The sequence below is a fragment of the Schistocerca nitens genome, chromosome 2, assembly GCF_023898315.1.
Source record: "Schistocerca nitens isolate TAMUIC-IGC-003100 chromosome 2, iqSchNite1.1, whole genome shotgun sequence".
NCBI lineage: Eukaryota > Metazoa > Arthropoda > Insecta > Orthoptera > Acrididae > Schistocerca > Schistocerca nitens.
This window is the reverse complement of record NC_064615.1, coordinates 359,101,794-359,126,358: the sequence shown is the minus strand read 5'-3', so window position 1 is coordinate 359,126,358 and position 24,565 is coordinate 359,101,794. Positions and strand designations below refer to the sequence as shown.

Below are 24,565 nucleotides of genomic sequence, written 5' to 3'. Positions count from 1 at the left end.
TTTGTGAGGCAGTAGTTGAAAGGAAAGGGATAGGACAGGAAGACAGAGATGATTCAGGAATCAGTGATTATGGAGTGTCATTAGATAGCCCATTAGCACATTCAACTAGTTATCCCACGACACCGGGACAAACGACGAGAAATAAGTCAGTTTCAGAGGATGCAGATAAGTGGTCGATGTTGGTAGACTTGATAAAGGAGACTAACGCATCATTAAAGAAAGATTTACAAGAAAGGTTAGAAATGTCATTTAAGGAAACTCTAACACAAGAGCTCAAAACATTGGAAAGGAAGACAGCATATAATCTGAAGAAGGAAATACAGGAATTAGAAGAACGACTGAAGATGGACATCAACGAGAGAGAGAGTAAGCTACAGAAGAATATAGACCAAGTCCAGGGAGACGTGGAGAAGATGGAAGGAAAGTTAACAAAAAAGATGGAAGACAATATTGAAGAAACTAAAGCCGAATTGGGAGAAAGGATCAACGAATTGGAAACAAATTGCAATCATCGAATCGCCGAGGTGACGCAGATGCAGAAACAATGCAATGATGCGGTTAAGGGGATAGGAGATAGGCAAAACCAACTGGCTGTCAATCTGAGAAATGCTATAGCCGTGCAACGAGAAGAGGATAACAAGAGGGTTGCAATGGAGGTCAGGCAATTACAACAGGGAGTGCAGCAATTGGAGAGCAAGACGGAAGAAATTGATAAATGAATTAGCAATGCCACTTTAACCGTTGCGGAAGGTAGAGTCGTTACCTTGATGAGCAGTGATAATCGGTACGTCCAAAATAATACAGGGCAGAAATTTAGACCGAAAGAGGGTTGCACCCAATGATATTTATGAAATGGTTAAAAGGAGTTTTCCCAGCACATCTTAAAGACTCAGACAATATTCAATTTGCAATAGATAAAATGGAAGGTGAGGCCTTCACTTCGGGAGTCAGGAAGAAGGAAGGGACTACTAGTTATGATCAGTTTGAAGAGGAATTCTTGAAGAAATACTGGTCCAAAAGTCATTAGTGTGCAGCAATTGAGGACCTACTCCACCGCAAGTCACTTATTACATGGAGAGGAACGTTGCGAGAGTTTGCCGAACATTTATGGGAATTGAACAAGACCTTGGAACAACCCCTGAGTGATGACGTAATGATATCAGCGATAAAAAGAAGATTGAATCAGAGAATGCAAGAAACTGTATCTGGGAGCCTAATTAAAGATAGGGAGGCCTTAATGGAGATACTGGAACAGTTGGAATCTGTTCGATCACAGGAACACAATCAAGCTAATGATCAAAACCGAGAGGGAAGTAATGACCCAAGGAATCATTTTAATCATTCGTCTGATTATAGAGGAAGAGGTGGAGAAACTGGAAAACTGAATGACACTCCAGGTGAGGTCCGGACAAGAGTGAGAGCTACAAGGACCCGAATAAACCTACTAAGATATATTTAGGACACTTAGTTGTTGAACAGACATTTGAAAAAGGGAAATGTTTATTTACATTGTGTTTTCTGATGTATTATAATTAGAATTGCATATTTCATATCGACGATTACCTGAGAATGGGTATAAAACCTGTAACAACTAATTTGTAGTATGATAATTCATATGTCATGTGTTCAGGTAATAATTTTTGATTGTATGTTGTGTGTTTCATTCGATATCGGACTATAGAGGACTATTGCTGTTTGATATTAAAAAAAAATTGTAATTTGGACAATGCCATGTTTATGAGGTGTAATAACCTCTTGTAGAATATTATTGTGGAGACAGCCCACTACCGGAGTCGAGGGATTATTTGGTGAATTGTAATTTCATTAATTACTTACACTATGTGTTTTGTTCAGATGTAGCAATGTCTAATTCCCTTGCCGATTCTTTTACACCTGTGGCTCCAAAGAAGTTTTCGAGGGCGGGGATGTAAGGGGTCCGTAGGCCCTTACTATTAGTTGCACTCGGCACAGGTCGATAGGGCAAACAATCGATAGTGTCGGGTTGCGAGAGCGAGTGTAGAGTTGAGTCAATTACCAGGTTGCGGGCCGAGCGGTGTGGAGGCCTGTTGCGGTAATGCAAAGTTTACCGACAAAGGGAGTGGCCATCGCCGCGGTTTAACCCCTTTGTGTTAGGATAATACGGGAAATTGAAAAAGTATAATTACGAGAGTGATCAGTGATATTTCTGTGCCGATATTTTATGGTTTCGCGTCTACCGCGCTGGCATCATTTGGATTGCAGTATTGGATTGTAGTGACTGAATTTGCGTGTGACGATTATGAATAACCAAGAAGCCTGTGCTGAGATTAGCCGTGATTAAATATGTATGACGAAGGCAGTGGCTGTCTCCTTTTTCTTGTGTTTTTGAGACGAATATAGGTTTTGATTAGTGAAGCTGTGTTGGCGTTCTTCTTGTCACCAGACGTTTCATTATTACAGCATTTGAGAAGGACAAAATGGAATGTAACAACTCCGTAGCAGTCAAATCCGATTGCCAGCCCCATTAGGTACACGGTCACATTAATTAATATTTATTTGGGCTGCTATCAGATCCCGATCGAGCGGGATACGTAAATACGGAGGTGTTACATGTTCTTCCTCGTTTCAATATTTTGTCAGTTTATTTATGATGTTTGGACAGAAAGATCGTGAGGGTTTAACACAATCACGATACGGTCAGCATACAGCGTATAACTGTCACAGTGGTGTTACTGACAACTGGAGAAACGTCTATCATGCATATTAGTGAAGCATCACAATCTTGCAATATAAACATAGTTAACTGAGTGGTAGTCATATAAAACGTCGAGCTCTACTTGTCTTTTCGACGGCTTCAGTGGCCAGCGGCTAAAAGTCATTTACAAAAGTTTTCAGTATTGAGATCCACGTTTTACAATGTAAATAAGTCAACACTAATTGTTTGCTGTTGCTAATTTATTCCGCCACTCTCTTGAATGTAAACATAATCCAGGTTACCTTTTCTAACAGATAGTAATTCCTTCGTTCACATAGCTGTTCATAACAGTCACAAAAATGTAATTACGCCATCTCTTGTTACTTTCTGTTCGAGATCCTCGCCTGTTATGTAGAAGTTATCTCCGAACACCAAACGTGAATGTCGGTGTCATACGAAACATAACTTAACGGAGCGCAGCCATAAACACAACAGCCATTTAATACAGACTGCCCTACATGGCATCAACAAATGACCAAAGACCATGATACACCAAAGATAATTTTCAAAGGATTTACGTCGATCTATACTGTTACGTTAATTTTGTTCATCACAGAAAAACTCATGCATTATTGTAAAGCATAATTTGTGTTATCTTTAATAATTATTTTTATCCCATTTTGTTTAAGTTAAATATAAAAATACTTCGACGACAATTTTTTTAGTACGCGCATATTTTTGCATAAAAGGCATACCAAATATTTTCACAGTTACCTACAATCTTAATTTTCCAGTTATTATTGCCTACTTTAGACCAAATAAGCAAATACTCGTATGAGTTAAGCTTCCTCTTCTTCCTAGTAGACAGATTAAACGGGGTATCCGGAACTAAGGTAGTCCTGTAGACTCCATGATCCTTCAAGTCTTCCAAGCCTGAATATTACCGTACAATAAGAAAGTAGCTCCCAGTGAAACTCGAGAATTACGAAACTATCGACCGAAAATGGCATCGAATGATTCATTAACAGTGAGACCGGTATTGATAGAGAGAATTTGGAAAAGAGAAAAATCACCTTTTGTTATAAGCGCCACCGCTGCTACAGTATTTCGGCGACATCCGTCGTAAACAAAACCCATACTCCCTTTTTCGACTGTCGCATTCATTGTGAAAGTCTGAGTACATTCAAGAGCAAGTTATCTAATCGCTATGATGGGCTTCATGCGCAGAGGAGAACACAGGGACTGTTATTAAGTCACGTGTTTGCTCACATCTGGTACGGTACAGCATAGGTTCATCTTTTCCGATGTATGTTGGGTGATCAGTTTTAGAGCCTCACGTGGTATTAAATCACATCCTAGAGTCTAATAAACAGGTTGAGCCAGAACTCGATCGACAAACTTTTACAGATGTGTTTCACAGTAGCAAAAATAAACTAGTGCCCATAGCTCTTAAGATATGAACGTTAGAAAACGTGTTTACTGGACATTTTTCTTCTTGCTTTGGTCCATAATCCCTTCTCCCAAAACATGGAATTCAAAGAGTTTGATCCAGTGTCGGAGGTATCAGAACTATTTTCGGTTACAACTTTCTACGAGGTCACATCTGGACCAGGATCCCTTGCCTGAAATTGGTACATTTACCCTTCTCCGTCACTTCTGAAACTTCGTAACATCACGACGGAATCGTACGTAAGTATTTTGATGAACTAGTGGAGTAACAGTAAACCACGATGCATTAAACAATAAAACTCCCGTGTATAAAACAGAGTAAAAAGTGTGATTACTTTACCATTGAGTTAATGTGATAAATATTTGACGTTAAGCATGTGAGGGAGAAAAATGTTTACGAACGGTTTGAAATTAAGCTTAAGGTTTGCTGGAAGCCCGATAAGTACTCCTATTTTTTCTCTATTGTCATTTTGATACCTTACAAAGAAAGTTGGCCGGCAGCGGACTATTTGCGCCGCTCTTCGGCCATAGGAAAGACACACAGTATAACATGAATACAGAAAAACAGACATACATGGAGGACAAAAACAGAAGACAAAACATAGTAGAAACAAGCGGAGTCGTTCACCGACGTAATGCTCGGAAAAAAAACACAACACAACAGAGGAGCTTGGACGGAGAGACACTGATGCACCGATGGGACGACAGACACGAGCACTGCGGCGACGATCCTCAGCGCACGAAACAGGTGGCCTGCCGGAGGGAAAAGGTGAAGGTAGGAGAAGGCTAGGAGGTGATGCCAGTCAGAGAGAAGAAGGGAGGGAGAGGGAATGGAGTAGGAAGCCCAGGGGGGGGAGGAGAGGGAGGGAGGAAGAGAGAAGGGAAAGAGGGTGCCCTGGAGGAAAAGCACAGGGGAGTAAGGGGATGATCAAAGTTGGTAGGAGGGTTAGATGGAGGGGATGAGGCATCATCAGGGAGGGGGACGTGGCGGTAACCACCTTGGGCAAGGGTATGGAGTGTGGAGAGATGGAGAGATGGAGAGTGGGTGGGATGTGGGAGTACAGGCGCATCAGCAGACAGGGGTGGGAAAGGATAGGAGAGACAAGTGGGTGAGGGAGTTCAAGTCTGAGGGAGGTGTGAAGGATCTGTATCCATTCGAAGTAAAGGAGGAGGTGTGGGAATGGAATTAAGTCGTAGAGGATCCGCGTGGTTGAGGGGAGGCAGATGCGATAGGGAAGGTGGAGCGCATGGCATTCCAGGATGTGAAGGGATTTGTAGAAAGTAGGAGGGACGGCGATCCAGGCGGGATGGGCATGACAGAGGATAGGACGGATGAGGGATTTATAGGTGTGGAGGACGGTGGAGGGGTCCAGACCCCATTTGCAGCCAGAAATGAGCTTCAGGAGGCAGAGTCAGGAGCGTGCCTGCGCTTGGATCATCTGGAGATGGGGGGTCCAGGAGAGGTGACGGTAAAGGGTGACACAAAGGTACTTGAGGGTGGGGGTGAGGTTCATAGGAGGACCATAGATAATGAAATAGAAATCGTGGAGACGGAAGGAAGGGGTGGTTTTGCCTACAATGATCGACTGGTTCTTGGAAGGATTGACCTTGAGCAACCACTGGTTACACCAAGTGGTGAACTGGTCAAGATAGGATTGGAGAAGATGCTGGCAGCGTTGCAGGGTGGGGGCGAGGGCAAGGAAGGCGGTGTCATCGGCGTACAGGAGAAGGTTTAAGGGGGCTGAAGGCGGTGGCATGTCCGCGGTGTGGACCTTCTTTAGAAGGTAGAGAAGAGGAGAGAGGACAGGACCTTGGGGCACATCGGCGGAGGGTTATAAGATCGTGTTATGAATGGTGACATAGGAAGGACGGTTGGAAAGAAAGGAGGCGATCAGAAGGATGTAGTTAATAGGAAGGGCAAAGGTTTGGAGCTTGAAGAGGAGACCAGAATGCTATACACAGTCGTAGGAACGTTCAAGGTCGAGGAAGAATGGCTCTGGCTCTGAGCACTATGGGACTCAACTGCTCTGGTCATCAGTCCCCTAGAACTTAGAACTACTTAAACCTAACTAACCTAAGGACATCACACACATCCATGCCCGAGGCAGGATTGGAACCTGCGACCGTAGCGGTCGCGCGGATCCAGACTGTAGCGCCTAGAACCGCTCGGCCACTCCGGCCGGCCGAGGAAGAAGAAGATGGCATGGCGACTTGAGTTGAGTTGTTCAGAGAGAAGGTGAGTGAGTTGAAGGAGAAGGTCATTAGCAGAGAAGGACGGCTACATTGTGTAGCGGCAAGGAGGCGGTGCTGGTGGAGATGTTGATGGATGTGTCGGGTGAGGATGGATTCCAAGACCTTCCTGAAGACCGAGGTAAGGCTGATGGGACGGTAGGAGGATGGCGGTTTGTCAGGTTTGAGGAACATCAGGTTCCAGGAGGTTTTCCACAGGTCGGGGTAGAAGCCGGTGGACAAGACCACATTATAGAGTCTGTCCAGGTTGGAGTGGAAGGAGGCAGGAGCTTCACGGAGGTGACGATAGGTAACACGGTCGTGACTGGGAGCGGTGTTGCATTTCGTGTGGAGTGTAGATACGAGATCTTGAGTAGTGATCGGGGCATTGAGTTCAGCGTGTCTAATGCTGTCCAAGTACTGGAAGCCAGGAGTGATTGGAGGGGCTGAGGTGCCAGTTCGATTGCGGACATCAGGGGAGAGGGAGTAATGTACTCCCATTATGAAACATGGGATAAATATAATTTTCGCTAATCTGTACTATATTTTAAGCAAAAGCAAGTTTTTCACACATCTCGAAGTTTATGATGTCTTATCTCCTGAACTGTGTGTTCAACAAAGTTATAATTTTGCATTTACGTTCAGTGATATATGGGGTGAACATTAATAAAACCGACAAACTGTACGGATGGGTTTCTGACTGAAAATGGTGAAAAAATGTCCTGTGAAGTCGTGTTCGGTAATGGATCATTGCCACGTTAGACGGCGCTGACGAATGGAGGTTCCTCTGACCACATGCCGTGTGTTCCTTGTGTGTTGCAGCCTGTGTGACTGAATAGCGTACTGTAAGCAGCCAGTTCTGGTAAAGGTTGCTTCATGAGTAAAGAAGACTGATGACATAAATCCCATAACTGTGATGGTCTAGTGCAAATTCCTTCCTGTAGAGGAAAATCTTCCGTTGATAATCCATACACTCGTTGCAGGATAGGTTTAATAGCAGTTGTCATGCAGGATACACAATCGTACTTCGGGCAGTTGCCCCTCCAACATCAACACCAATCACAGCACAGGACATTAAACTTATCCTCCAGTCCAAACGCAGCATGGCCCCTGGTGACGACTGTGTCACCTACCGCCACCTTAGAGAAAGCCCCTATTCCTTCCTGACTGTCCTCACCTATCTCTATAACATAATCTTCTCTACCAGCTTCTACCCTGACCTGTGGCAGACTTCCCGCGTCCTCTTATTCCTCAAAACCATTGCCTGGGTCTCTGCACCCACCTGCTTTTACAAGGCCCTCCAAATTCTCGAAAGCCATGTACTCCGCCTTGTCTTCCGTATCCGCCTTCCTTCCCCCACACAGCTCCTGTATGAACTCATCCCCTTCCCACACCTCTTCCTGTTCCTCCAACATCTCCGCATCCTTTACATTTTCCGCAGGCTTAATCCCCCCACCCCCTGATTTCCTCCTTCCTCTCCACCCCCCACCTGTTGTCGCGCCTCTATCACTGTATCCTTCACTCTCTCCACCTCCACTCCCTCCATCTCCTTCATCAGGGCAATTTCCAGCGCCTCCCCCTCCCAGATGATGAACTTCGCTGTGACATATATCCTTCCTTCAAACTATAATCTGGCCTTGTTCCCCCCTCCCCAGGGCACCCTTTCCCTCTCCCCTCCTTCGCCCACAGCGAATTTTCCTATTCCCCCCCCCCCCCCCCCCTGAGACCCAGCAACCCATCCTTGCCTATTTCCGTCCCATGTCCCTCCCTACCTGGCCCTCTTTGGCATGCCCCCCCTCTTCCCCTCTCCACTTCTCCCTCGTCTCCTTGCGCCATGCAGATCCTCCGTTTTGATCTTCGTCAGTGTGCCACGTCAAAGTCGTGATTAGCGCTGTTTCTCCCGTGCATCGAGAGGTGTGATTTTAATTGTGTGCTGTCCCTGTACTTAGTGTTACTGTCAGTGTTTATGTGCTACCCCATCCGTCAATACATTTATGTTCTGGTCATACTGCTCCTTGTGTTCTTTTAACAGTCCCAGTGTGTGGTTTTTTGTGTGTGCTACTTTTTAACGGTTTTTATGTCCATTATACAGTCGCCCCTTTTTTGTCTATTGTCTTTCATGATGTTCCCCCTTTTTATATCTATGTTCACCATGTTTTCTCCTTTGTTATTTTTAAGTGTCTTCTATTGTTTGTTCTATGTCTTTCAGCTGAAGAGCAGTGCATGTGCTGCTGCCAGCCCACTCCGATGGGGAATTGAAATACAGTAAAGGAAAAAAATCGTAATTCGACTTACATCATGCTGCTGGGTCACTTTCTTGAAGTTTGTACTTGGGTTCGTTATATTATCATGCAAAACATGGTACTCGAAATCTCGTGTATGCACAGCCTGCCGCCTCCCTGCCCATTAGTCTGTATGAAAAGACCCATGATGATACAAACACCCAAAAGGGCTTGAAATTTTGTGTGATGGTACTTGTTTTGGTATAGCCATGCTGCCTCTGGATCGTTTCCATTTCCTTCGTCGTACACAAACGCCACACGGCATGTTCCCGACCTGAATATCGGACCATTCTGCTGCTTACAGTATGCTGCTTCAATCACACAGCCTGCAACACACAAGGAACACACGGAACGTTGTAAGAGGAACTGAGACTCATCAATGCCATCTACCATGGCAACGATGCATTTCCATACAAATATTCATAGCAACATTTGTCTGTTCTTCCAGCCAGGAATCCGTCCCTGCAGTTTGTCGGTTTTGTTGAGGTCCATCCTTTATGTACATACTGCCTCCAGATCGTGTTGTGAATACAGTTAGTAGTAAGGAAGCAAAAAACTGAAACTTAATGCCTTATGTTGAAATTTTACTGCTTGCTGCGTAGAAGCTAGCTGGTTGGGAATCTAAATTTCTATGACTACATATGTCCTGATGGTTCAAATGGCTCTGAGCACTATGGGACTCAACATCTTAGGTCATAAGTCCCCTAGAACTTAGAACTACTTAAACCTAACTAACCTAAGGACATCACACACACCCATGCCCGAGGCAGGATTCGAACCTGCGACCGTAGCAGACATATGTCCTGAAATATGTGTCGTACAAAGATATAACTTTGTAGGTACATTCATTGGTCTGTGTGGATACTGTCTGGAAAATGTGTTGCTAATTGATTGGATGGTGAAGAAGTAATCAATTGACCGCCATGTCTGATGCTGACGTTTTACTGGATGAAAATTGAAAATGCAGTAAGCGATAAACTTTTTTTTCCTTTCACTTTTGTCTGACGGGTGTCAGGGAGAAACAATGACCCAAAGGTTTGAAATTATGTTGTTGGAAGATTCCAAGTGCTCTCCTTCTCAAATACTGAATGCAGGAAATCCAGGTACTTACACGCCGTCAGTTATTGTGCGAACATATCCACATACTCTACACCTCCCGCCACCTTGGTCCCCCTCACCCCCTGGTTGCTCCTCTCCTCTATAAACCCTGCCCTCTGCCACGCATTTAGTGTTGTGCCCCCCTGCTCTCCATCTGTACACCCTTCATCTCCTTTCCCAAGGTGGCTTCTGTCAACTCCCCCTCACAGATGGTGCCCTCTCTCCCTCCATTTATCCATCAGAGGTTAGCACAGGAAAGGAATTCGTGGCGGGCCGCATCAAACCAGTCAGTAGACTGATGACCCCAGTCCTTTTGCATTCCCCTCCTCTGCCTTTCCCCACTCCCTGTCGCGTCTGCCCAGCGCCCGCCCCCCCTCCCCTCTTATGGGTCATCGTCCTCCATCGGCTCCTCTCCCCCCTCCCCCCACTTCGTTTTTTCCTCTCCTTCCCCCCCCCCCCCCCAATTTCCTTTCCTGTCGTCTGTCTAGCTCCCCCCCCCCCATCTGCCCTCAGCTGTGGTATATCATGTTTGTGAAAATTTTTTTAGTGCAGTGTTCAAGTGAATGTTCAGTGTTCAGTGTCGTTCGTCTTTCCAAAGTGTTGCGAACAGAAACCATGCTGTCGCTGAGTGTAAATTTTATATCTCTTGCGAACAGAAGCCAGACTGTCACCGTGTTTTTTTAGTTGTATGTCTCTTCTTTTACCTGTCTGCTTCTTATGTATTTTATTAGCATCATCAACCCTTTGTCTTACGTTTTAAGTTCAACGATTTTCCGCCATTTTACCATTTAAGTTACCGATTTTATCGCCTGTTTTTATTATTTATTCGTCTTCATATTTTCAAAATAAATTCTGTAGGCTGAAGAGCGGCGTACTAAGCTGCTGCCAGCCCGCCCCCTTTGTGGCGAATCGAAACTCAATAAAGGAAAAAAAATCAGTTATGGTGCCTCAAGGAAAACACACACAGTTTCTAAACATAATACTTATGTTACTGTGTTAAACTTTTAACATAAGGTTATATCTCTTAATGCGTGCATTAAGACAGAATTTTAAATTTTTAAAGTCGATCAATAATCACACGACGCATTGCAAATCACATTTTTGTTGGGTCTCGAAGCACTTAGACAGCCAACATGCAACTGATTTTCGGTTCTGTGTTCAGGAATAGTCGCCTTAGTAATACCGACTGCAAAACAGGCAAACCCCAAAGGAAGTAACGTCTGAGCTCAGGCACAAAGTGTAATGCTTTCACTAAACTTGTTATGGAGTTCAGTAAGAGCGTGATTGTTCACTGTCAATTGTGTGACTGAGAAACTTACCATTTAAATTTTGTAAATAACTTCCTGCCTCCGTTCGAGATGAGGACAACCCTTAGATAGGGGAATGTCTTATCCCCACTACTGCTCGTGAGAACGTGATAATAAAATGCCAAAGATGCGTTTTAGGAGTAAATCTATAGGCAGATGAATCCAAAACCAAACTCAGAACAATTGCCTAGCATTTCCTAATGATATTGCACTTGTCTCGAATAACAGATAATAATCTACTCAGTCCATAGAGATACTACATGCAATATCAGCAAGGAATGGACTCGAAATTTCATATGAGGGGAGACAGTATATCGTCAGATCCAGAGCGGAATTAGCAGTCAAGTGGTGGTAGTAGTAGCAGTAGCTTTATTTACCCGTAGGTCTCTTTCACAAGGTTATTCGGCATGAGTTAGTATTAGAATTTATGAAACTACAAAAATAAAGTAATTCACATATTCATACATACATACTTACAAGTCTAAAATGAGAAGAATGGGACAGGTAGTCGGCCTTGGCGTTAACGGTAGGAACCATCCTGGCAACTGGCTGAAACAATTTAGGCAAACCAGGAAAAAACTAAATCAGGTTGGCTGGATGAAGACTGGATCCTCCATCCTCCAGAATACAAAGCCATTCTAAAATCGTGATACCTCGTTCATTTTACTCCTAGTGTGCAACAATGTTTTCCTTTTAAGTTACGTAATAATGATAAAAGGCTATTGCTACACTGATCATTCATTTCTCGCTCCCAGTACCTACACGCACAACACACACTATACACACAGTGTTTAATAGCTCTACAAACACTACTCTCACAGTCAGCTGACATCGGGATCATCTTATTCACCGCAGCTTACCATTTCCTAGCCTGAAAACTGAGTCAGTATCTCTTTATAACGAGTGAGACGCTGAGCTCCGAAAGAGAATAAGTGTTAGTATTGCTCATTTGGTGGTAGCGTGTTCCACAAAAGGAAAAAAAAGAAGGAAAAGATATAGTATGAAAGTGTTATTGTGCAACTTTAGATGCTTTCTTGTCGTCATCAAGGTGGCCCACAATTCCATGTTGTCACTGTTACTTGTGGTACATTTTTTAACAAACCACTGCTCTGTGTTATCTAAGTATTTCTTCAGTGCACAGAATATTTTGGTTAAAAGGCCAAGTCAAGCTTTAATCATTCGGTAAAAATTATCAAGTGTACAAATTCAAATACTTAGGTGACATTACTAAGATGGAAGAGTCAAATGGGGAAGTTAACGAAGAAAGGACTGCAAGACCACACACTGCACACAAATGCCCTTAAAGCTGTAATAAAAAGTACGACTTAATTCATTGTTAAAACTAACTTACGCGTCTGAAAGTGTGACAAATGTCTTTTGGTTGACTTAGTTTGGATCCTGACCTTTCCCCTGTACTCGGCAGCCTCGCGTGTTGCGCTGACGTAACTGCTAGAGGCATGAGAGGCCAATCTGTTACGCCAAATTGCTACTGACACCGTTCTTAATAGCCGGTCTGAGGTTGTAACGCGCCTAGAAGTAGGTCATTACAAGTCTCCGGCATTTTTTAAACAGGAAAAATCCAAACAGAGAAAGAAAATTTGTACTGGATATTTTAAGACTGAAGCTTGTAACCAGTAACTTGTTTTCTGCGACTTTGCGTTACTAAACAGTCGCTTCTGTTTGTGTTTTCGTTTATCGTCCATAATGTACCCATTACGAAAGTGAGCACACACGCCTGACTCTATCAGCCGGCATTGTTCTGATCGAATATCCAATATCGTGAGAAACTTGTTGGCAAGTCATGAACAGTATAAACACTTCTGATTGCTGAGATTGTTTATGTTTGAAACTACCGAGTCTTTATATACTCTGATGGTGTCTCCAGGATTGGGAAACGAAGTATTAAGCCCACATGTCTTGGACCACGGTATAATGCCCATATTACCAAAGTCACCGTGAAAAACATAACTAGTTTTCATGTGGTTCGTGGGAGAACCAACAATCCAATACAGTCACTTGTCCTAATACATTTTACGTATGTCGAAAAATGTTAGTATTACATATCTGAATCAGTGTACTAAAATCAATTGACGCGTACATCGTTAGTGTTACAAAATTAAAGGGGAATCATTGGTTTAAGTAAGAAATATATTTCTGTTGCTTTATTCCACACGTTTCTGCTCTCCTTTGTATTAAGACACAGGAAGATAAATTGTTTTGAACTCGACAGTCGTAGTACTCGATAAATTTACAGGAAGGCATTTTCAAAAGACGTTAGAGAGATGAAATAAAGAGAACAATGCTAAGTAAGCGTCGAAAAACCTTTGCCTTCTGATGCATAGCTCAAATACAGACACATTTGTACATTTAGGCGGATCTGTTTTTTGTGAGGAACAGTGAAAAGTCAGAACGTACTATTTTCAACCGGCTCATAAAGACGTTTCCCACAAGTAACATACGAGGAATTTCCCGGGGGTTATGTTTGCTTATGTCGTCTTTTTACGGTAGTGTCTTGAACTAAAAATGACTAAAACCAGTTTACGCTGTCGTAGACCATAGAAACTGCCGAAAATCGATTGTCGAATTCTAACGCCACTCATCCGGCATTAGCTCAGGTAACGAAATGTAGCTCTTTCCTAGGCCTATGATTGACCTCGATTTCAGTATTCTACTTCCCAGAGGCCTGTGATCTAGTGTGCGCATTGCTTAGAGTCGCACAAGCAACGTCACCATTGCTGTGTGCAGCAGTAATAAGTCGCATTACATGATGGAGTTTTGTGAATCTGACGTATGACGGTTACATTTAAGTTTCTGAGGGCTGCATTTCTAGTTTCTACTTGAACTATACAAGAAAACGTATTATGGTACAAATACATTTAATATTTCTCCTAATATTTTTACTTTCGGAAAACTTTATCCCACCCTGACATTGGTACGTCGAAGACATTATTTTAGTATGAACGAATAACTTCCCTGATGAGAAAAAAATCCTTATCCACAAGGTCTTTATCCTAGACAAAATCAGGTGAATTTAGGCTCTGAGACAGGAATTTGATGCCGGCCAGTGTGATCGAGCGGTTCTAGGCGCTTCTGGAACCGCGCTGCTGCTACGGTCGCAGATTCGAATCTTGACTCGGGCATGGATGTGTGTGATGTCCTTAGGTTAGTTAGGTTTAAGCAGTTCTAAGTTCTAGGGGTATGATGACCTCAGAAGTTAAGTCCCATAGTGCTCAGAGCCATTTGAACCATTTTTAAACAGGAATTTGATACTTTTCTTCGTCAACAACTCAATTGTTGGACGTGGTATTGGACAGCTTCCGTAGTCACGTACAATGACTTTCTGGATTGTTTTTCTTGACTTCATAGATTACTTGTGACAAACAAAAATGGTTCAAATGGCTCTGAGCACTATGGGACTTAACAGCTATGGTCATCAGTCCCCTAGAACTTAGAACTACGTAAACCTAACTAACCTAAGGACATCACACAACACCCAGTCATCACGAGGCAGTGTGACAAACAAATTGTGGTTTACGAGTCACCTGCTTAATTCCCTAAAGCACTGATCGTGACGTTTCCAGTGTTTCAAAAGTGAAGATGCATTCTTTTTTTGTAATATCTTTTCGAACGACGTTTCTAGCTGCTATGCATAACCGTAGTAGGAATGTATCCAGTTTTCGTCTTCTATCACTGTGCCGTATATAGATTTTGAATTTCTTCAATCTAGTTTCTTTAATATATCATTACATCACTTGACCCACGTCTAGTTTTCAGCTTCTATCCATTTCCGCAAAATAAAAAAGGCACAGCCCAATGCTCGTATCAAAACAAATTGTTACCAAGCGGCAGGAGAGTGCTAGGAATGGACTGATTATGTGAGTTAGGTTTTACACTATTTGTTGAAAACCACTTCTCTGAGTAAAATCCACACTGCAGCTGTTTAAATCACCAATAAAAGACACTGCAAGAATAATAAAAAGTAAACTTCTGACAAAAACATAACTTTGGAACAACATCACACAGTGGTACAGAGCCCCAAGATGAGCGCCAAAATAGGTGATATCGAGCTCCGAGCTGGGTGCCAAAAATGGTGTAGCTCTCGTGATATTGAGCCAATAGTGGACGTTAATTTCTGGTGAATGGGAAATTTTAGCTCTAGGAAACGTATATTGATTTCTTGGTTGCTATGAGCGGGGCTTGATTAACACTAATCGGAGCAAACGTGAACTCTTCACTGGATGCGCGCAAAACATCGGAATGCCAGGTAAACACAAATCGTATATCAAAACAGTTTATTGGAACAACAAAGAAAAACTGATAGCAGCAACGTAAAAAAGTTTTCCTTGCTTGTACTCGACAGCCGCGCCACAGATGGGCCTGGGATATCACTTAGACCCCACCAAAGTCTTGAAGAGGTCATCAGCAGTGTAGAGTTGGTTGTGGACAGACGACGAATTGCAGCGAAGTGTGTCTCGTACTTAGTCCATCTCGGCGAACGGGCAGTGCGTGGCGGATGATTCGACAGCTCACTGTGGTTGAATTTCCTGGAGATGAGCTACCCGCGGGCGAGAACTACACGGCCGGTGCGTTCACTGTTCGCGTAGCACCGTTACGAAGCATCGTCTCTCTGAAGTAGCGTATGCGGCCAGATTACAGAGGTAGTGTAGTACCCAAGAAGTCTGATTTTGACGGGATGACGGTGGAATCAGACTGCAAAAACAGCATCGAGTGACGGGCAGAAGATTGTCTTCAGAAAAGATAGTAATGCCGAATGAATCAGATTGGAATTAAATCTACCAAAGAATGGAGGCGGAACCGAAACATAATGGATTGGATCAGCTCTTGGGACAAATGCAGATCAGGTCTTTCCCACCAAGTCTTGAGAGTGGATCGGAGTGTGGAATCGACTGATAAGAGTTTGAATTGCCAATACAATATTCGTACATTTATTGATAACATGAACAATTAACACCATAAGGACACAGATTTGACTTCATAAGAACAACCGACTAAAATTATCAGATTCATACAAATATTAAAAACGGCAGAAAATTAAATAAACTTTGAATTAATTTAAATCGTAATTAAAGCAACAACAGCATAAGAAAACAATCCGGTGCAAGTCAACTTCAGAAATATTTTTAGCCTAAGAGATCAAATGTTTACCACAAACACTGTAACAGTTAAAACCTTAGCGTCTCTTTTCAATGATCATGGGTGTTTGCCACTTGATAACTGCCATATGCTTGCATCTTGGTACACGAATCACAGCGCACATCTGCACATTCACGCCACAAGAAAATACTACAGAAATTAATCAGACACACTTCAGCATTAGGTATAGAAAACGGCTGTGTCTTATTCTGTCATAATGTAACCTACTCATAGTGCCGTGACTACTTAAATAGAACTGTTAATCACAAAATACAAAACAACATTTAGCAAACTTACAGTCAAATTGAAAACGTACAACTAATACAAATCTGTATCCTCTACTATAAAAATAATACAGTGTGGGCAGCCACTTCAACCATATAACAGTGTAGCAACGCACTGTTTTGGACAGTTGATCGATAGCGCTAGCTCCATCAACACCAGATTACAGTATTATGCATCGACCCACTGCAACTATAATCCATAAGCCACAGATTCGAGAGCCTCAATTACGCTCATCTAAGTAGGCACACAATAGCTGTATGTGCAACCTCACGTACACAAGCCCGCTCTCTCCTTGTGGCCAAACTTCTAACAACAGCTGGCCAACACCATCAACTTTTGTGGTTCCGCTCGGTCCTCTCTCTTTCTCTCTCAGCCCTCTGCACTGCCAGATAACCACTTCCTCCGCAAGGGAGTCACGTCACGCTAGCGAGCGGCAAACCACAAGAAGTAATTCCAAGCCTAGGTAGAATAGTGCCACATTTCGCACATACTCCCCACCCCCTCTGTCCCATGTTAATTCGGTAACCTTCCAGGAAGAAGCAGATCAGACCTGAGGATCTGGCTTAGTCATAGAAAAGTGAGGCCTGATATTCTTGCCTGTGTAGAACACGTAACAAAACAGTTACGGTAGTGATAAAAATTTTATCTAAAATGGACCCTTACATCTGGGCATCAGCCTTTCCACCGTCCTTTCAGAGACCTTAATAACATCCTGAAAATTCCTAATAAAGACTTTCTCTGTAAGTATTTAGCTGCCACCATGTATTATACTGTATAGCTTCCATCTTGTGAATCACTTTAATATTCTATTCACCCAACCTCAACTGTGTAACCACTTGTTGAGTATTTCTCTTTAAGCAAGAATTAATCAATAGACCACAAATTACACAGTGTAAATGCTATATGGTAGCCCAGGACAAACTAGCAGCTATGGACTGATAGCTTTCATGATATGCAGTATTAAATGGCATGGTTAATCAAGGGAGTGATCGATATCGTCTACTCTGGTCACTACTGTAATAGGTTATCTGAGCCAGCCTAAGATTTCCAGTAATGCACTACGTGTAAGAAGTTAGGACAATAATGTTTTGTTGTTATATGACCAGCCAGCAACTTTGTCCGAGTGGATCTAGGCGCTTAAGTCTGGGACCTCGCTGCTGCTACGGTCGCAGGTTCGAATCCTGCTTCGGGCATGGATGTGTGTGATGTCCTTAGGTTGGTTAGGTTTAAGTAGTTCTAAGTCTAGGGGACTGATGACCTCAGATGTTAAGTCCAATATTGATTAGGGCGATTTTTTTTATATGGATAACTCCCATGCCAAGGAAAATTAGCGTCAAACTATGGGCAGTAAATGAGGTCACGATACTAGTCACTAAAGTCTGCAGAGGGCCTAAGATGCCAAAAGTCCCATGCAAATTTTGGATGACCTCATGAGCAGTCGTCTCCTTGCTGGGTAGCAGCCAGACAAAATGAGTAAATGCGCCAGCATACACCAAAATATGCCAGTTTCCTATCTGCCGTAGGCAGCAGACCCACACTTACTGCACATCTTCATATACTCTTGAATCACATTAAATGACAGAATGGGGTGATGGAAAAATAAAACAGTTTATTAGAAAAATATCATTATTTATTATATATATTTTCTTATATTATTATTCATAATCATCGAAATGTTATCTATGTTTTTCTCTCTAGAGCATGCACATTGCAGTAGTTCCCAAATAATTGCCTCTTATATGCTTTAAATTCACATTTTACCACAGTCAAACGGATGCAAGCTACAAAGAGATTAAGTATCCCATTTGAAAATTGCACTTTAATGTATTTAATACTTATGTAGGTGATAGTAACTGATTTTGGCACTGTGTAGACACACTAATATATACAGCATGTACTGTTATAAGTCATCACATGTACACTGTGCTCACACAGATAGTTTACAAAGTTACTGAATACAGCTTTTACATACGGTTTCCAGTGGCTCAGCCTGTCTGTTGTAATCCATAATACATTGTATAGATCACATAAGTTCATAATACTCGACTGATGTAAGTAAATGGAAGAGTCTTCAGATGTTATCTTCAGAGTTGCGTCACCATGCAGTTCGATGATGCCTGCCTACATGCTAACTAGAAGTATTAGATGGGTCAGGATCAGTTATCATCTGATCATCGATGTACTCCATCTTACACCATGGCTCACACAAGTCTTTGTAAAGTGCATCTTAACACCATGTTTAACAATCTCGATTTTCGTTATTACACCAGACGCACTGTCTGCTGATATTCCTATATTTACACATTTGTATCGGCTGGCAGTCAAATTATATGGAGTGCTGAATCATAGTGCACTGGAACTAGCTGCGAACTGAAAGACTGTGTGTCCTGCTCTGAAATATCAGGTAATTCTACTATGAGCTGCAGCTTGATAACAGATTGCCATGCAGGCAATAGAAACTATAACAGTTCTGAGTCCTGCTCTATCAGCTACTGCTGATTTCAGCGCCACAGCATTAGGGGGCAGATGGGAGTGGAAATGAAGAAGAAACCGTATTTGTGAAATTACACACATACACAGTGAATAATGATAGAGGAATGGATTACTTTTTATGTGTCACATTTCATCTCTTGCTCTGCGTGGTGGCAGATTTCTGATTCTGATGCTTCGTAATGTTGACCCGTCTGTACAGATCATAATCGACGAGACTCACACAAAAGGTCTGGAAAGAGAAGGTGCCTGGTGGAATGGAGGGGAGGGGGTGGAAAGTGTAGCAGCAGGAGGACAATGGACCCCTTCTCCTTGATTGAGGGACATATCTGGCAAGCATTCATTCCCACAGTCAATAGAAAACACTCAGTTCTGAATTTTCCGGTATTTAAAGCCAACCAATTGGCGAAAAAGAGTTCATGGACAGGAAGACCTTCACCCTCGACCTTTGAGGAGATATGGATACAGTGCAAACTGTGCTCATAACGGCAGAGTTCTAATACTGTGGGACGCGCTGTTTTGCTTACTGTTTCACTCGCCCATCGGTGATCTTCTCAAGCACTACATGCCTGTCCTCAACAAAACGAATAATGTTTCATCAACTGGAAAAGCCGTTGTGGAAACTAGGCGCACACGAAACTTCACGAAAGAGCACGTTTCTACTTCAATATATAGCTATCTACCAAATGAGAGGAAGCCATTAAAAGCAAATTTCTGTATTTTGTCAACTGTTCAATACACTTTTGACTACAAAGTCCGAATTAATTTGAAATAAAAGTTGCGAGAAACATGATCAATGTTGGGGCTGTCTAGAATAATGTCAAATATAGAAGTAAGAACATAGACTGCCGCGTTCACTCATTATAATTTTTTTTTCTTTTTGCTGATCGATTTTCGAAAATTTAAGTTGCCATCGTCGGATATTATTGAGATGCATGTGTGTATAAACCAGTCATATGAAACCAGTCATCTAAAATAGAATTGTAACTCACGAGCTTGGTTGCTGAAGGGTTTACTTCTATATTGTACATTAAACTATTTCTGCTGAGCCGACCGCGGTGGTCTCGCGGTTAAGACGCTCAGTCCGGAACCGCGCGACTGCTACGGTCGAAGGTTCGAATCCTGCCTCGGGCATGGATGTATATGATGTCCTTAGGTTAGTTAGGTTTAAGTAGTTCTAAGTTCTAGGGGACTGGTGACCACAGAAGTTAAGTCCCATAGTGCTCAGAGCCATTTGAACCATTTTTTTTATTACTGCTGACAGACTGGTGTTTGAGCTCACTAGCCTAACTGTTATTTGCTTTTTTCTGTTGTTCCACATTTTTATTTACATCAATAAAATGCCGCTCCCCCCCCCCCCTCCATGAACCGTGGACCTTGGGATGATGGTGGGGAGATTTTCGAGCCTCAGCGATACAGATAGTGCAACCACAACGCAGGGGTAACTGTTGAGAGGACAGACAAACGTGTTGTGCCTGAAGAGGGGCAGCAGCCTTTTCAGTAGTTGCAGGGGTGACAGTCTGGATGATTGACTGATCTGGCCTTGTAACACTAATTAAAACGGCCTTGCTGCGAACGGATGAAAGCAAGGAGAACCTACAGCTGTAATTTTTCCCGAGGGCATGTAGCTTAACTGTATGGTTAAATGATGATGGCGTTCTCTTGGGTAAAATATTCCGGAGGTAAAATAGCGTTCTCTTGGGTAAAATATTCCGGAGGTAAAATAGTCCCCCTTTCGGATCTCCGGGCGGGGACTACTCAAGAGGACATCGTTATCAGGACAAAGAGAACTGGCGTTCTACAGATCGGAGCGTGGAATGTCAGTTCCCTTAATCGGGCAGGTAGGTTAGAAAATTTAAAATGGGAAATGGATAGGTTAGGAGCTAGATGGAATTAGTGAAGATCGGTGACAGGAGGAACAAGACTTATGTTCAGGAGAATACAGGGTAATAAATACAAAATCAAATAGGGGTAATGCACGGGTAGGTTTAATTACGAATAAAAAATAGGAATGCGGGGAAGCTACTACGAACAGTATAGTGAACGCATTATTGTGACCAAGATAGAAACGAAGCCCACTCCCACCACGGTAGTACAAGTTTATATGCCAACTAGCTCCGCAGATGACGAAGTGATTGATGAAATGTATGATGAGATAAAAGAAATTATTCAGATAGTGAAGGGAGACGAAAAGCTAATAGTCATGTGTAACTGGAATTCGACAAAGGAAGAGAAGGAAACGTAGTTGGTGAATATGGAATGGGGGTAAGGAATGAAAGAGGAAGCCGCTTCATAGAATTTTGCACAGAGCATAATCATAGATAACACTTGGTTCATGAATCATAAAAGAAGGTTGTATACATGGAAGAGGCCTGGAGATACTAGAAGGTTTCAGATAGATTATATAATTGTAAGACAGAGATATAGGAACAAGGTTTTAAATTCTAATGCATTTCCAGCAGCAGATGTCGACTTTGACCACAATCTATTGGTTATGAACTGTAGATTAAAACTGAAAAAACTGCAAAAAGGTGGGAATTTAAAGAGGTGGGATCTCGATAAACTGACAGAACCAGAGGTTGTACAGAGTTTCCGGGAGAGCATTATGGAACGATTGACAAGAATGGGAGGAAGAAACACAGCAGAAGAAGATTGGGTAGCTTTGAGAGATGAAATAGTGAAGGCAGCAGAGGATCGTGTAGGATAAAAGACGAGGGCTAGTAGTAATCCTTGGGCAACAGAAGATATATTGAATTTGATAAAAGGAGAAAATATAAAAATGCACTAAACGAAGCAGGCAAAAAGGAATACAAACGTCTCAAAAATGAGATCGACAGGAAGTGCAAAATGGCTAAGCAGGCATGGCTAGAGGACAAATGTAAGGATGTAGAGCCTTATCTCACTAGGGGTAAGATAGATACTGCCTACAGAAAAATTAAAGAGATCTTTGGATAAAAGAGAACGACTTGTATGAATATCAAGAGCTCAGATGGGAACCCAGTTCTGAGCAAAGAAGGGAAAGCAGAAAGGTGGAAGGAGTATATAGAGGGTCTATACAAGGGCGATGTACTTGAGGGCAATGCTATAGAAATGGAAGAGGATGTAGATGAAGATGAAATGGGAGATATGATACTGCGTGAAGAGTTTGACAGAGCACTGAAAGACGTAAGCCGAAAAAAGGCCCCGGGAGTAGACAACATTCCATTAGAACTACTGATACCCTTGGGAGAGCCAGCCCTGACAAAACTCTACCGTCTGATGAGCAAGATGCATAAGACAGGCGAAATACCCTCAGACTTCAAGAAGAATATAGTAATTCCAATCCCAAAGAAAGCAGGTGTTGAGAAATGTGAAAATTGTCGAAGTATCACGGCTGCAAAATACTAACAGGAGTTCTTTACAGACGAATGGAAAAACTGGTAGAAGCTGACCTCGGGTGAGATCAGTTTGGATTCCGTAGAAATGTTGGAACACGTGAGGCAATTCTGACCCTACGATTTATCTTAGAATATAGATTAAGGGAAGGCAAACCTACATTTCTATCCTTTGTAGACTTAGAGAAAGCTTTTGACACTGTTGACTGGAATACTCTCTTTCAAATTCTGAAGGTGGCAAGGGTAAAATACAGGGAGCGAAAGGCTATTTACAATTTGTACTGAAACCAGATGGCAGTCAAAAGAGTCGTGCGGCATGAAAGGAGTCAGTGGTTGCGAAAGGAGTGAGACAGGGTTGTTGTCTATCCCCGATGTTATTGAATCTGTATATTGAGCAAGCAGTAAAGGAAACGAAAGAAAATTTCGGAGTAGGGATTAAAATCCATGGAGAATAAATCGTTGAGGTTCGCCGATGACATTGTAATGCGGTCAGAGACAGCAAAGGACCTGGAAGAGCAGCTGAACGGAATGGACAGTGCCTTGAAAGTAGGATACAAGATGAACATCAACAAAGGCAAAAGGAGGATAATGGAATGTAGTCGAATTAAATCGGGTGATGCTGAGGGAATTAGATTAGGAAATGAGACACTTAAAATAGTAAATGAGTTTTGCTATTTGGGGAGCAAAATAACTGATGATGGTCGAAGTAGAGAGGATATGAAATGTATACTGACAATTTCAAGGAAAGCGTTTCTGAAGAACAGAAATGTGTTAACATCGAGTATAGATTTAAGTGTCATGAAGTCGTTTCTGGAAGTACTTATATGGACTGTAGCCATGTTTGGAAGTGAAACGTGGACGATAAATAGTTTACACAAGAAGAGAATAGAAGCTTTCGAAATGTGGTGTTACAGAAGAATGCTGAAGATTAGATGGTTAGATCACATAACTAATGAGGAGGTATTGAATAGAATTGGGGAGAAGAGAAAATTGTGGCACAACTTGACTAGAAGAAGGGATCGGTTGGTAAAAGATGTTCTGAGGCATCAGGGGATCAGCAATTTATTATTGGAGGGCAGTGTGGTGGGTAAAAATCGTAGAGGGGGACCAAGAGATGAATGCATTAATCAGATCCAGAAGGATGTAGGTTACAGTCGGTGCTGGAAGATGAAGAATCTTGCACAGGATAGAGTAGCATGGAGAGCAGCATCAAACCAGTCTCTGGACTGAAGACCACATCAAACAACAATAAAATTGCTTTTTCTGATTCCCATTAGTGGAGCATAGTTTGTAAATTGCTTTCTTTAGAGCTTAATCATTTTTCTCTCCTTAACATGCAACAAACCGTATTTGGCATCAGCTTCCATTATTGCCTGTTCAGTTACATCACGCTGACTAACATCGAACAAATTAGTATCACTAAAATCGCTCAACCAAATATTTAAAGAATTTGAATCTCACTCCTAGTTACATTTATTGAAAGATTTTTTTCCATTCTACCCCAATAACTGGAAATAACTAATGCACTTTAACCGCAGACATATATTTGTTTTCTGGTTTCCCTGGTTGTCTTTGCTCGGAAATGCTTGTTGACAGGCACCCACACTGAACCACGTCCCGTTTCTTCAGAACTACTGAACTATCAATGTCTTCCAACATGGCAGGTCTTCTAACAGAAGCTAATACAGGTAACAGAAAAAAACTTATCTTCTGTGGTCTTCTACAGCCATGGCAGTCCGATCACCACCTGCTGGTTCACCAGTTTCCGGGTCCGCGTCCGCTGTGCACTCCATCGACACTGTTCCACTTTCTTCTAACTGCAAAATTTACAACTTCCTGGCCGGCCGGGTTGGCTGAGCGGTTCTAGGCGCTTCAGTCTGGAACAGCACGACCGCTACGTTCGCGGGTTCGAATCCTGCCTCGGGTCTGGATGAGTGTGATGTCCTTAGGTTAGTTAGGTTTAAGTAGTTCTAAGTTCTAGAGGACTGATGACCGCAGCTGTTACGTCCCATAGTGTTCAGAGCCATTTGAACCATTTTGCAACTTCCTCGTCCTATTCTACACTTCGTCTTCCGTCTTGTGGATGATATTTCCCATCTTCTTCCCGTCATATCCATCCAGTTTTCCCTGTGTCGATCTTTATTTTAACTTTCTCGTACACCATTCATCCTATCTTTCGCTCATAGTATTACAATTTTCTTTTTCAGAACGACTCTCGATCGC

At 42.5% G+C, this 24,565-nt stretch overlaps 1 protein-coding gene across 1 annotated transcript; it reads left to right on the top strand.

Annotated features, from left to right (window-relative positions):
- Positions 1 to 242: 242 nt before the first annotated feature.
- Positions 243 to 719, top strand: LOC126235020 (apolipoprotein A-IV-like). The gene has a single exon (XM_049943756.1). The coding sequence runs from the start codon at positions 243 to 245 to the stop codon at positions 717 to 719; it is 477 nt and encodes a 158-aa protein (XP_049799713.1).
- The last annotated feature ends 23,846 nt before the right edge of the window (positions 720 to 24,565 follow it).